Genomic DNA, 14,427 nt, shown 5'->3' with positions numbered 1-14,427 from the left:
TTGGAATTATCCCCGCCACTGCCTCAGTTTCCTTGCTTTTCCAGTGTGATGTGTTGTCTTACTGTTCTTGCTGGCAGCGCTGACCACCTCCATGTAGGCTGACGGGTCGTCGGCTTTGATGTAGGAATCAATGGCCTCTTTAACCAGGTCTCTCTGGAGCTGGGCTCTGGCCAGTTGACTCCATACCGCGGCCTCATTACAACGCTCTGCAAACTCATAGGCTCTGTCCAGGTTACTGATTTGCTCGATCAGGACCTAGAGAGACAGTTGGTCAGTATAAATAAAGACGTCCAATGATACAAATATTTGTAAGGTGCAGAAAGAAAAGTCAAGAAAAGCATTGTTGGTGCATTGAAACAAAACAGGGTACAATGATTAGCTAAATATTATGCATTATCTTAACCTGAATGGCGGAGGTGTTGACGTCAAACTTCTTGAAGATGGCGAAGGCCTCCTCGAAGAGCTCGTTGCTGATGGCAATGTTAGCAATGTCAGGGGCATCGTAGTTGTCCAGGCGGTTGACGTACTCCATCACACGTGTCCGGTCTGCCTTGATGGCCGTCAGGATCAACAGGTTCTGGAGGTTTCTGAGGGAGAAACAGAGAAGACACCGAGGCTAGATAAGACTTCCAACTACAGGTATTCGTAGAACATTGGAAATATTTGAGTCTTTTCAACCTCCGTATTTAAATGCGAGGCCAAGTAAAGTGTTGGTGTGTGTGGTGACTGACCGGTGCTCGCTGAAGACTGAGTTGTCCAGTACAATCTTCTCCAGTAGTTCAATGAGCTCATTGGGCAGGTCAGCTGTCATGAAGGCCTTGACCGTCACAGACACCTCCTCTGGGTCCTGGGTCTCTGATAGAGCGGTCTGCACCACCTGGGAAACACAATGAAACACAGGTCAGAACACCGGGAGATGCAGGTCAGAACACCGGGAGATGCAGGTCAGAACACCGGGAGATAACAACATAGTGTTATCAGAGGGTATTGTATTTACCTGGTCTATGAGTTGGCGTCTATAAGGGTTATTCTCCTCAAGAACGTTGGCCCATAGTTCTGGGTCTTTCCGTCGGACCAGGTAACGAGCCTCACTCTTGAACAGGGAGTTCTCATTGCACACCTACAGCAGAGCACAATGAAACCAAACCAATCAATGCATTAGTCATCTCCTGTGGGTGTGTGCGGTGTGGTGTGTGTGTGTGTGTGAGTTCAGACCTTGATAAGGTCCAGGTCACACTGGCCCCTCTCATAGGCGACACAGGCGAGGTGGGGGTCTCTCTTCTCACAATACTTCCCCACTACAGCGCTGTCATAGAAGGTGTTCTCCTTCAAGAAGCGCTCCGGGGTGTTGTTACTGTCAATGTAGATCTTAGCCAAGGCATTGTGGGTAGCCGGCTCTTCACAGCCCTCGTGGATACGAGACTCAAGCCACGACAACAACAGCTTCAGTCTGGAACACACACAAAATCTCCTTTTGAGAAACCCTCGTGAAACATTTTGTCTGGGATCTTTGAGGCATTGCCTCACCAGGGGGAAAGGACAGGCCTGAAAGTTCTGACAAAGTGTTCTCCCCATTTGAAGAACAGGAGCCGACAATGTTGGGAGACCACATGCGTAAGTGATGTGTCTGTACCTGTTCCTCTTCTCCACCTCTGCCACCAGCTCATCAGTGGAGAACTGTCCTCTCACCACCATGATCAGGTTCTTAATGACGTCTTCAGCACAGTCTACATCCAACAGACCTCCTATCACCACAGGCAGACGGCTGGGGTTCACCTACAGTACACACACGTCAAGGCCAGGCAATAGCAGGCAATGGCAATTACAGCAACAAAATAAGTGCTATTTATTGGTAAAACCAACAATAAAGGTATCTTGACATCTCTCTTCCTTCCCTGCAGTGCTGTGTTCCTCACTGGGCCTCCTGCCAGGCAGATGGCTCTTACCTTCTGAACGTAAATCTCTATGTACTTCTGCAGAGTGTTGCGGTAGAGATAGAGCACCAGGTCATGGACAAAGTCAAAGCGGTCACACACTATGATCAACGGCAGCTGGTCTGTCAATTTAGCCTCCTGATGGGGGAGAGAGAGAGAGAGGCAACACAGAACATCAATAGTTACATTACATTACATTACATTTGCAAAAGGAAGCCGATATCCCATGAAACAACTGTGAAAGGTGAGAATTCAGTCTGGTTCGTGTCACTTCCGATCTTACATGTAACTGAAAGCTAGTGAACCTGGTTTGTAGTCTTCTAGGCTAAACATTTTAATTTTATTTTTTAAACATTTTAGTCATTTAGCAGGCACTCTTATCCAGAGCGACTTATAAATAAACATTCACCTAACCAACACTGCTGGGGTAGCCCCCGTACCTTGAGGAAGTTCTTGACCCTGTCCGGGTCGTAACAGTTGCTCTCTCTACAGATGCGCTCCACTTCCTTGATCTGCCCTGTCTTACAGGCCGCCTGGATGTATTTAAAATGGACGTCAGGGTCCTGGCTGAAGTTCACTATGGAGCCCAGGAAGTAGAACAGACCTGGGAGAGAAAGAACACCGTTTAACAATTTAATAGGTTTCCTAGTTTCCCTGTGAAAACATATGGTAGACTAGGCTCTAGCATCCTAGGCTCTAGCATCCTAGGCTCTAGCATCCTAGGCTCTAGCATCCTAGGCTCTAGCATCCTAGGCTCTAGCATCCTAGGCTCTAGCATCCTAGGCTCTAGCATCCTAGGCTCTAGCATCCTAGGCTCTAGCATCCTAGGCTCTAGCATCCTAGGCTCTAGCATCCTAGGCTCTAGCATCCTAGGCTCTAGCATCCTAGGCTCTAGCATCCTAGGCTCTAGCATCCTAGGCTCTAGCATCCTAGGCTCTAGCATCCTAGGCTCTAGCATCCTAGGCTCTAGCATCCTAGGCTCTAGCATCCTAGGCTCTAGCATCCTAGGCTCTAGCATCCTAGGCTCTAGCATCCTAGGCTCTAGCATCCTAGGCTCTAGCATCCTAGGCTGTGCATGTGTGCCAGGGTCTGTGGCTCTAATAGCTGGACCACATAGACCCCAAGCCGACACGTTTTTAAACATAAGAGAAGCAAGACCCAGGCGTACCCTCGTAGCTCTTGAAGGACTCAAAGAGCTCCACCAGGGTGTTTGTTCCCAGCTGCTCGTGGTATTTAGATGCCACCTGGACACACAGCTGAAGGTTCTGTCTGATGTTGGCTGATAACATGGCCCGAAGACACTCTACTGAGTCCTCTACTGACAGGGCGCCAAAGAAGTTCACCAGCCACTACAAGGAGAGAGGAGAGGGTTAAAACACAAAACACATTTTATTTGTCACATGCGCCAAATACAACAGGTGAAATGTTGGTGAACATTAGAGTGAAAGGCTTACTTATAAGCCCTTAACTTCTTAAAGCATTGTTGGTTTAGAAAAAAATAGATAAGTAGAAAATAGAAAATAAAAGTAACATATAATTCAACAGCAGCAGTAAAATAACAAGCGAGGCTATATACAGGGGGTACCAGTACAGAGTCAATGTGGAGGGGCACCGGTTAGTTGAGGTAATTGAGGTAATATGTACATGTAGGTAGAGTTAGTGACTATGCATAGATTATAAACAGAGAGTAGCAGCAGCGTAAAAGAGGGGCCTGGGTAGCCCTTTGATTAGCTGTTCAGGAGTCTTATGGCTTGGGGGTAGAAGCTGGGTATAACACACGAGAGAGAGAGAGGAGAACAAGAGAGGTTACATTTGAAGCCACCCCACATACACCTACGTACCTCAGGGTTGAGCAGGTGTGTGTGTACGACAGCCCGTTTGATGTCGAACAGGTCAGTGTAGTGCTCTAGAGCCCTCTGTTGCAGTCCAGCCTTCTCACACAGCTGGGCGATGTGGGCACGGTCATAGTGACTAAACATCTGGTTGCCAAGGATCGCGTCGGCTACCTGGATACACACAGAACCACCAATTACAACACATACTGCACCAACAGAAACACAACAACACATTATGAAAGGTGTGTGTGTTTGTACCTGGGGGGCGTGGATGAGGTTCATCTCCAGTAGGCGTGTCTGTAGGTGTCCCTCGGCTGGCTGATTGTTCTTCAGAGCGTCCAATAGGAAGGAGGTACACTGCTGGATCAGACTTCCCTCCATGAACACATCCACTATCTACACCAATCACGAGGGAGAGAGCGGGGACATTAGCAGCCAATAATAGTAGAGAAAGAGGTAATCAAGAGTCACAGGGACATAATCCTGCTGGATAAGGAAGTGCATTGCTGGATTAGATAGGATGAAGTTACCTCTAAACTGCTGATTCTAGGGGTATGTCCCAAATTCGCACCATATTCCCTATACAGTGCACTACTTTTGGCCAGGGCCCATAGATCTATGCTTGTGGGCAACTTTTAGCCAGAGCCAGTTATGACAAGAGGAGGGGAAAGTTGATATGCCCTTAAAAAAGGAGGAATAACAGACAGGGGAGGCCCCTCACTGGGCAGTGTGTGTGTTCACGCAGGCCTGTGTGTCTGTGCTATGTGCGTGTGTTACCTGGTTGATGTTGGCCAGGGGCTCCTCATCTGCCACCAGCATCTGAGAGAACTGTAGACCCTGTTCTGGACTGACCCGCATCACATTCCTCAACAGAAACACCCAGTCTGGAGAGTAGCCCACCTAGGAGAGGAAATAGGGAGAGAGGGAGAAAAGAGGGGGGAGAGAAAGAGGGGGAGGGAGAGCGAGAGAGGAGAGTCCACATAATTCTGTCATCTGACAAGACAAAATGGGCAAGCTGACATTTTAGAACTAGGTACTTCAGGTCAATCAAATGTACTACTAAAACAGTGTTGTCTTATTAAATCATGATCATGGCAGAATGCTATGAGATACTATGAGAGTTGTGTCTCCCAAATAGCATCCTATTCCCTTCATAGTGCATCACTAGCCATATGGGTAGTGCTTTATATAGGGAATAGAGTACTATTTGCAACACATCCAAAGGGAGGTCCATCCATTCTCAGAGTGAAGTGTACCTTTTTGGCATAGAGCACTATCTTCTGGAACTGTCCGGTCTCAGCAAAGCACTGGATCACCTTGCTGGGTACGTTGGCTCTGAGGTAGACACTGAGGGCTAGCGTAGGATCTACTGCCTTAACCAGGTCACCAAGCTCCTCACAACACTCCAGCTACACACACGCAACACATCAACTTTAGCTATACTGCAATTTCAGGGTAAATACACAAGCACAAAGGGAATCGATTGACAGACTATGGAGGGGGGACCTCTGTGTTTAGTTTTACCCCTTTTCCTCCCCAATTTCATGGTATCCAATTGCTAGTTACAGTCTTGTCTCATCGCTGCAACTCCCGTACTGGCTTGGGAGAGGCGTAGGTTGAGAGCCATGCGTCCTCAGAAACACAACCCAACCAAGCCGCACTGCTTGTTGATACAATGCCCACTTAACCCAGAAGCCAGCCACACCAATGTGTCGGAGGAAACACCATACGCATTGCGCCCGGCCCGCCACAGGAGTCGCTAGTGCGCGATGGGACAAGAACATCCCTGCCGTCCAACTCTCCCCTAACCCGGACGACGCTGGGCAAATTGTACGCCGCCCTATGGGTCTCCCGGTTGCGCATGGCTGCAACAGAGCCTGGGCTTGAACCAGAATCTCTAGCAGCACAGCTAGCACTGCGATGCAGTGCCTTAGACCACTCCGCCACTCAGGAGGCCCGTGGGGGACTTCTGTTTACATACACACAGTCTTACTCTTGATGTGTGTGTGAGCATAGTAACAAGGCTGCCTAATCCACTGCTCCATCTCCAGTCAGTCCTACCTTGTCCTCTTTCAGCCACTTCTCCAGCAGCTGCTTGCGTCCTTGCTGTAGCACAGGCCTGCACAGCTCCAGAGACTCAAACTTGTTGAGCTGGCCCTGGTCCAGCAGGATGCCAAAGTACTGAAGCAGAGGAGAGGCCTGGCCCGGCTGGGCTGGCACGCTCTGGAACTTACGGATGGTCTCCGCTGTGCGCAGGATACCCTGGAGGAGAGGAAGAGGATAAGATACAGTAATTCAATGTTATTGTTGATAAGTGTATAGCAAGGCTAAGAAGGATCCAGAAAGAGACTGTATTTTCCCCTCCTAGTGTTACAAAATTCCAGTAACCTTCCCCAAATTCTCAGGTTTTCCAGAAATTCTGGTTGGGGGGTTCCGTATTCCCTACTGATTCAAGGAATCTTCCAACCAGGTTTTGGGTAAATATTGAGAAAGTTACCGTAATGTTGCAACCCTCCTTCAGCCCAAACCAACCCAACAGATCATCTCCCCTAGTCCTGGCGTCTGACCTACCTTGGGTGTGGATGCGGCCACCTTGGCAGCCTCGGAGTAGGAGCCCTGGGCGAACAGTGTGTTGAACTTCCTGGCAAACAGCTCCTCAGCCCCGGCCAGGTTAGAACGCACAGCCATCCTCAGGCCCAGGTCTGGGTTCTGCAGCACGTTGGTGGCATAGTTCACTATGTTTTCCTCCTCCACACACACTGACAACACCTGAGGGGGATGCCGAACATTTAGGAATCAAATACATCAATGGATTAATAACACATTTTTAGTGATGATTTTCAATAAACATAAGAAAGAACATGACACAAAAACTCATTTTAAAAAATATATATAAATAAGTTTTATTTAGCTGGATAGTGTATATGTGCACATGCTTTCCCTGGTATCCACCCATAAAGTGACCATACAGATCCTGTTGTATACATCCCTATTGTAATTCTAATGGGTCTGACATTCTTACCTGTCCCTTCTTGTTAACCCCGATGATGCCGGAGGTGAGTTCGTGGGGGGCGGTGACGAAGATGGTCTCGGCGCTGATGCGGTTCATGTAGATACACACTCCTGACTCCAGGTCGTACAGGTGGATGTAGCCATACTTCGTGATCAGGTAGATCACACCGTGCTTGGTGCCAATCTGAGGACAGAGAAACCGGGGACACAGAGATTATACCCTCTGTATGGGCCAAAGACACCAAGGTCTTATCAGCATTGTTGAACGGCAGTTAAGTGTTTTAATAGTTAAAGAATCCTAAACATATGTGTGTGCAGGTTACTGGTAAGTAAATAAGTGTTGCCAAGAGAAGGGTCAACTCAAACAGAAAACAAACCGCTTCAGTTGTACGGGTTAAATATGCATTAAGAAAACCTCCCAGCAGATTCAGTCTGGCTCGACTGATATGCATTCATTCATTGAGAGAGGCACCCCGAGTGGGTCCTTCCCTGGTGGGTCTTTAGGGGTCCTTACCTGCATGGCGACGGGGAAGTCTGTCTGAGCCTCAGGTGGGAAGAACACGTCAACAGCCTTCTTAGTAAACGGCTGGTTCCCTGTAGCCGGCTGACCCACCTCTATGATGTGCAGCTGGAACACAACATGACCACACAGGTCAACATAGTGACCGCATACTAACCACACATACTGACCGTATGCACTGACCGCATGCATTAAGTAATCATCATCATTCGACTGCAGAAGAGTCAACCACAAGCTTCCTCCAGTTTCTCCAGTCACAAGTAATGTTTACAGAGGGTGTCCTGGTTTGTTATGGAATCATTACTAGGTTCACCATGCCTGTATACCCCCCAGTGTCCGGTTCTCACCTTGCCCCCAGCCTGGCTGCGCACAGCGAAGCAGAACAGAGTGGAGGCTTTGGTGTTGCCCTCCACCTTAAACTCTCCGAAGGCTGCAGCATGGCCTTCGATGGGCTGGGACACCTTCCTGTCCACAGAGTACAGCTGCATGGCCCCCACCACACGGTTTTGCTGCAGGATAGAAAAAAGAGGGGATGTCATCACTATCTGAACATGCTAGAAAAGAACCGAAGTACGGTGCTTTTAGAATACAAAACCTACACTTTATGTCTGATGTGTGCACACGCTGTGAAGTATGGGTTTGTATGTGAGACAATAGAAGACGGATCATAAGGTGTGTGTGTGTGTGTGTGTGCGTGTGTATACCTGTGCCGAGATCCCTATAAGGAGGAGCCACTTCTGTTGTTCGTCTGTTCTGTAGTTTATGATCTGGCATCCGGCCAGACTAGCATGCCGATCAAACACTTTGATGGGCTGCGAGTCCCCCTCCATGCTCCAATGGTAGACGGCCACTTCAGTCACCAAGGCGACGGTGTTGACAGAGATCCACTTCCAGAACATGACTTCCTCGGTCATAGTGTGAGCCTTCATCTTACTCTTCATCTCAATGTTGAAGATCTGCAGGCACTTAGCAGCTGAGAGCCGAGGGAGGGCGAGAGAGGCGAAACAGTGAGACACAACACATTGTTTTGCCCTGAACCTGAATGAAGCTAATGATAAACTGTAGCTAGTGAACTCACATCATTTGGGTTGCTAGCTGACTATCCAGGATCATGGACCTCTTTCTAGGTATTGATGAGATTTGTACTTTGCACAAATCTGTAGCGTGTGTAAACTATCCCTTTAAGTTCCCAGCAAACTGGATTTCTAGAAGTCAAAAGTGCTCAATTTCCCTGTTCAGTGAGAGCGTCGAGGCAGTGGGGATAAAGAGGAGGGAGGTAGATAGATAACACGCTCAATAGACCTAATAGATAGTATCTAGAAGACAGATCCTCCAGGACAACTTTGCAACTCTTCCCCTGGTTGTTGCTGTAAAGGAGAATGTGTTCTCAATCTCCTAGGTTGTGAAAAAAAGGTTACTTTTTTAAATATTTTTTTTAAAGACATTTGTCACACATTCCAGGCCCAAGTATTCTTAACCAGGGCATAGCCATTTAGACTATTTCGAAGAAAAAGTGAGAAAGAGCTTCTAGAATCAGTGTCGCTGCCTACTTCTGAACTGTTCTAGTCTCTGGCATGCGGAGAATAATGAGTGTGGAAATCAATCTCCATACTTTACTAACCTCCCATATCACAACCAGTTAAAAAAAAATGGAACTAAGCCTAAGGGACAGCATAGTAGTGACAGCATGTCCTGTAGTTTTAGGTTTGCACAGTGAAGTGAGCAAGGAACGGAACTGGTTTCACAGAGACCATAACATGTAGGTGAAAAGGTACAACATACCTGGTACACTGTAGAGTGAGATCTAGGGCTGGAGACCAAAACCTCTTACACATACTAGGGCTGGGCGATATGGTTTTAATGGGCTTTTCCCATTCTAATTGTTTCAGCCAAACTTCAGCCAAAAATAATGGATAAAGCTGACAGTAAGGTAGTCCTATTTGTAGAATATTGCATAAGAATCAAAATCCTCTTTATAGCCTCCAACTCTGGTACTCAACCCATTGTTTCCCATTTGCATAGTTATTTGTTCAATTCCAGCATTCTCTTCCAGCATTGTAATCAATTTCTTCATTTCCTGCACTCATTTGCTATCACTTACACACCATGTCACGTTGCCATTGTCTTAGTATATCGCTATTCCCAACAACAACATCCTTGACAGAACAATCCTTCTCCTCTGACTGCATTTTTGGCTTCAATTGCAGTTCTTAATTTCATCACTAGGGGTAGTCAGACGATTGTTGTTGACATGTTGTGCTTGTAAGTTAGCTAGCAGTTCTCTTCTCAGCTGTTAGCAGTTTCTCACTGGTGATAAAAACAGATGATTGCCATCATTTTTTTGAGTCATTACTGAATTATTAAACGTAACAAATCAAATCCAAACCAGTCCGTGAATGAATACCGTTATATTGTGTTCTATGGTTTACCGCCCAGCCCTAACACACACACACACACACACACCTTCCAGTGTGTATGATATCTGATGATGCATACCACACAGTCTACCAGCATACAACAGGTCATGCTAACATGTGTATGGTTCTCATAAAAGTATGTGAGGGTGTGTGGGGGGGGGGGGGGGGGGGGGGGCTGTTTTGGGGAAACTCTGAAACTGAAAAGTTCTAAATCTTGAGAGGTCACAGTCAGGGGGTGTGGGGGGTTACCATGTGGGAAAGTTACAATGTGTGGATTCAAATGTACAGAATCAAATGCTCCTCTGTCCACAAAACAGTCTCATTGATCCGGTTACTTGTCAGAAGTAACCAGAACACATGAGTTCAGTGGGTTAAGAAGGTGGTGAAGCTTTTATGAGAAGGGACATGATGACCAAAGACACCACGGATAGACGGACAGGCAGACAGAGACAGGAACTCACCGTCTGAGAGGTGACAAGACAGAAAGCAAGGGAAAGAAAGCCATGAGTCAGTCCGGGAAAAAGAGGAAGAGAGAGATGAAGTAGGAGAGATAGGCAGACTTCACGGCGGGAGAGGGAGGAGAGGGGAGAGAGAGAGAGAGAGAGAGAAACACTCACCCTCTGATAGATGACAGAAAGCAAGGGGAAGAAAGCAAAGAGTCAGTCAAAGAAAAACAAGGTGGGGAGAGAGAGAGGTAGAGAGTTGTGCAAAGCCTGAAGAGAAAGCATCAGAAGTAATGCAAACCGATACAGACATGAAGGCTAAAGCGCTTGGGGCTCTAAGGGCTAGAAGCAGTGGCGGAAAATCAACTTACATGACCAATTTAGTACACTTCAGGCAGTATGTCTGAGTGCACTGACTCCTGGTATTTATAGCACGGGAGGAAATAGTGCATTATAACAGATACACCCAACTCTTCTTTTGACAGCTATGTTAACGCTGGAGTTACATAAACAGCAATCCTGTGTGAATAGTACGCACGCTAAAGCAGACACGCATCTACTGTTCTTAACTTTTCAGGAACAAATGAAGAAATAGGCTGCTCATATTGCGGTGTACTGTAGTAAGGCTGAAATTACCATAGCAGCAGCATTGGATTAACAAGCAACTACTTAGTGAGTGCATTGTAACAGAGCGTTTTGGTTGTTGTTATTACACTGGTCGAATAAGGAGCCCAGGGAGGGTCGGTCAGGGAGCGGGGTCATAATGTGACTCCCAAATGGCACCCTATTCCCTACATAGTGCCCTATGGGCCCTGGTCATAAGTTGTGTGTTACCTGGGCGATTTGGGTGCCACTTGGGAGGCAAGCGTAAGGTCGTGGTGGTACCCTACCTTTGAGGGCGATGACCTTGCTGGCAGGGTTCATGATGGCACTGTCAGCAGAGATAGGACGTCTGCTGGGGTTATTGGGGTCAGCCATGTCTATGATCACCACCTGGTTCTGCTCGCCCACCTTCTCCCGGATGCAGATGAACTTGTCAGACTCCATGGTCAGGTAGCTGAAACCAATGTTAGCCGGGTTCACCCCCAGGTTCTGCAGCTGAAACACACCGCAACACACACAGCTTTTCAATGGATTGGGTATATTTTGACCTCTTTTGGAATAGTTGAAATGTGTGCCATTATTGCTCACATCAAATCAAATGTTATTGGTCACATACACATGGTCAGCAGATGTTAATATGAGTGTAGCGAAATGCTTGTGCAACCATGCATCAATCTAAGTAACATAATACAATCATCTCTATCTAAATCCGTCATTCTAAGCTAGACACAGCCGAGCTACAGCCGTGTCTCAGACCATGAGACATGCCGAAAATTGGTCTTCTCACGAAAATGTCTGTAGCATCCGAATGGTTTGTCCTACACAATGGTGTTCTCCGTTTTGCTCTACGACCCCCACAAGCCCTACAGGACCTGCCTGAAGTCAGTAACGCTGAAGTGCCAACTTCTGTCTGTAGCACCCAAACAGTTTGGGCTACAAACTAATGACTCTAATGTCACTGGACTTAAATAGGGGTTAAATATGTGTCCCCAAAAATATATTTGCTGAACTTTATCTCCTAGAATTAGGGCAGACACTTCAAAACCTTTTTTTGTTGCCATTTATCAATGCATTACTATGGGCTATAGTAATAAAGCACACAACCAATATTTTATCAAATACTTTTTACAATATTGTTATAGATACCTAAAGGGGTCCTAAAATTCTAAAACAAATAGCCTAGCTAAATTATCCTTGGTAGAGTTTTAGAGGTTAATGATGGCCTGCAGAAAAAAACATGTGCTGGGCCAGTGGATCTTGTCAGGTCAGTAACTTTCGGTGCATTTTTTGCATTCCAGTTCAACATTTACCTGCTTTGTCGCAGTTTACCATTGCAAACCATTGATGACTACACCCGTAAATGTCATATCATTTGTATTTGAGCAAAATTATTGGCTGTTCATTCAAGCACCTTCGAGCCCACCCGCAAGTCACTTCTACAGCAGTAGCTGGCATTGCGTTGATGCCTTCACACAGCACATGCAAGCTGTCCCGAGCAAAAAGAAGCGGCCAGCAATCTACTCGCTGATCTTGTTTATTTTAGGGAAAGGGCTTTACAAAAGTAAAACCTTCGATGGGAAATAATAGCAATGTGCCGGATACTGTTGATAGTCTGCAAAAAGAAAGCTAAAAAAAAAAAGAAATACACCTACCATTCCTCTTGGCTAGCCTACTGTAGCCATGTCCATACCTCTTTTGCAACATTTCTTATAAAGCGTCCTATTTTCAAATCTCAAAATGACATTCTTTAGGAACAAAAATTAATGCAATTCTAAAGAATTGAGTAATGACTTGTATTGCTAAATTATACTGCACAGCTTTTTAATACGTGTAATAACTACATTTTATTATGTTATATTAATAGCTGAATATAGAGAAAAAGCATTCCACCCTTGAAGAAACTCACCATGTCAGGGCCAGTAGAAATGCTGCTGTTATTTACTGTGCTTTGATTGACGAACAGAAAGCGTGACTAGTTCATAAAAGGTGTCGAACTGACTGAATAAAGTCGATCTCATATATCCTGGCCATTCATAAAATCATACAACGTAGTTATATGTCCATGGTATTGATCCGGACAAGAAGTTTAGGTTGCCTATCAATCATTGTTTTTGAAACCAGCCAGTGAAAAATGTGCTCTGGCATCAGCTGCACAGTGCGTATCCCAGCCTGTGGAATAAAAAGTGGGGATTTTATTTCTCAATCTAAATAACAGAATCCAAAGGCCTAATGGACACATGCTCAAAACTCACACACTTGATAGACTTAAAAAGGGGCAATCTGTAGTTGCTACATCCATTTTTGGACTTATATGATTCTTGAAGAATAAACTCATGAGGTATTTATAAGTTATAAGTTCAACTGTCACACTCCATGAGAACCCAAAATAAGCATGTTTTTCTCCAATGTTTGTAAAAATGGTCAATGTAAACAAACACTGTATGGCCTCATAACATGGATAAAACAATGTTGATATCATGGATGGTCAGTCCATCCATAACTCTATTAATCTGAGAGTGGTTACATTTCTCCAGGCCCATTCCTTTAGCTTTTTACCAAAACAGAGGTCCATTTTGTTATTGTTTCATCTGTGGATTTGCCCTTTAAACAGCTGCATATTATCAAGATATCAAAGTGTCACCAACAAAAAGTGAAACAATAGACCTATAGCAAATGCAGAACATGGCATTCATTTTTCACATGTAAATAGCACTTTTCAGTAGTGCTCAAAGCATACCATTCCATGAGCGCAGCATTTATCTTTCAACTGGAATCAATGAGCCCAATCAGTCCTCCATCACCACAAATTCATCAACACTTTTGGTATTCTGCTCAGGTAAAATAATTTGGCTAATCTATACTTCCATATTTCCAAGTCATATTCTTGAAGTTCAAGGGGTATAACATTTATTCGAATGACTGGAATTCTGAACTGTTTTTTAATGGAAATATATCGTTTAAATTGTGTTATTATATGTAGTAGAAAGCGATGGTTTAGTTAGAAGAAGCCTACATAACCTACATAACCAACCTATAAAGTAAAATTTTAAATCCATATATGGCCAGCTATGTAAACTTTAACATTGATTTATCCTACAATAGATTCTGTTCAACTTGCAACATACATTGTTGTCTTCTTCTAATTGACTATTAAGGGGAAAGTAATCAAAAAGTAACTGAATGTAATCAGATTACATTAGTTTGGGTAATTCAAAAGTAGCATTATTGTTACAAATTTGGACAGGTAACTAGTAACTGTAACGGATTAAATTTAGAAAGTAACCTACCCAACCCTGTCAGTAGCCTACCAAATTGCATCAGTACGAGAGCTGTTCATTTGGCCCCCAAATTTTCATACTGGTAGGCTTTTTGGCGATTATCTGCAGATAAATTATGAAAACAGTCGAAGAAGATGGTGAACCCTCTTCACTGCAGGAACAATAGTTAGCCTCACTCTACAAAATATGATAAAAGAAAACAGATTGAATTGTTTAAAAGCTAATGATACTTACAGTACATGGTATTTTCAAAGATCTTGATATCGGTCTACTGATTTAATTCAAAGTGCTGACAATGAAGTAGTCAACTGCTGCTTTCTGCATAGCAAAGCCAATGTTTAACACCTGCTTCATTCTTCAATCATAGCTGTATTGTGGATAGCTG

The 14,427-nt window shown here is 45.1% G+C and overlaps 1 protein-coding gene across 4 annotated transcripts in view; it reads right to left on the bottom strand.

Annotated features, from left to right (window-relative positions):
* Positions 1-14,427, bottom strand: part of LOC109881415 (clathrin heavy chain 1) — a 40,287-nt gene that overhangs the window by 9,936 nt on the left and 15,924 nt on the right. For 2 of the 4 annotated variants that reach the window (XM_020473557.2, XM_020473561.2), the window contains exons 2-21: positions 11,052-11,259; positions 8,006-8,274; positions 7,649-7,810; positions 7,296-7,409; positions 6,792-6,965; positions 6,341-6,538; positions 5,831-6,031; positions 5,026-5,178; positions 4,547-4,669; positions 4,028-4,165; positions 3,776-3,940; positions 3,103-3,283; positions 2,375-2,538; positions 1,947-2,072; positions 1,634-1,776; positions 1,216-1,450; positions 998-1,120; positions 732-877; positions 404-587; positions 63-255 (exon numbers count right to left, since the gene is read on the bottom strand). In XM_020473557.2, the coding sequence (XP_020329146.1) occupies positions 63-255; positions 404-587; positions 732-877; positions 998-1,120; positions 1,216-1,450; positions 1,634-1,776; positions 1,947-2,072; positions 2,375-2,538; positions 3,103-3,283; positions 3,776-3,940; positions 4,028-4,165; positions 4,547-4,669; positions 5,026-5,178; positions 5,831-6,031; positions 6,341-6,538; positions 6,792-6,965; positions 7,296-7,409; positions 7,649-7,810; positions 8,006-8,274; positions 11,052-11,259 (3,400 nt within the window). Of the gene's footprint in view, positions 1-62; positions 256-403; positions 588-731; positions 878-997; positions 1,121-1,215; positions 1,451-1,633; positions 1,777-1,946; positions 2,073-2,374; positions 2,539-3,102; positions 3,284-3,775; positions 3,941-4,027; positions 4,166-4,546; positions 4,670-5,025; positions 5,179-5,830; positions 6,032-6,340; positions 6,539-6,791; positions 6,966-7,295; positions 7,410-7,648; positions 7,811-8,005; positions 8,275-10,179; positions 10,183-11,046; positions 11,260-14,427 lie in introns of those variants that run through there. The other 2 variants (XM_031804792.1, XM_031804794.1) reach the window with 2 other exon arrangements.

Source organism: Oncorhynchus kisutch, linkage group LG3, assembly GCF_002021735.2.
Source record: "Oncorhynchus kisutch isolate 150728-3 linkage group LG3, Okis_V2, whole genome shotgun sequence".
NCBI classification, from domain to species: domain Eukaryota; kingdom Metazoa; phylum Chordata; class Actinopteri; order Salmoniformes; family Salmonidae; genus Oncorhynchus; species Oncorhynchus kisutch.
The sequence above is the reverse complement of the archived record's forward strand: the minus strand, read 5'-3'. Positions and strand labels throughout refer to the sequence as shown.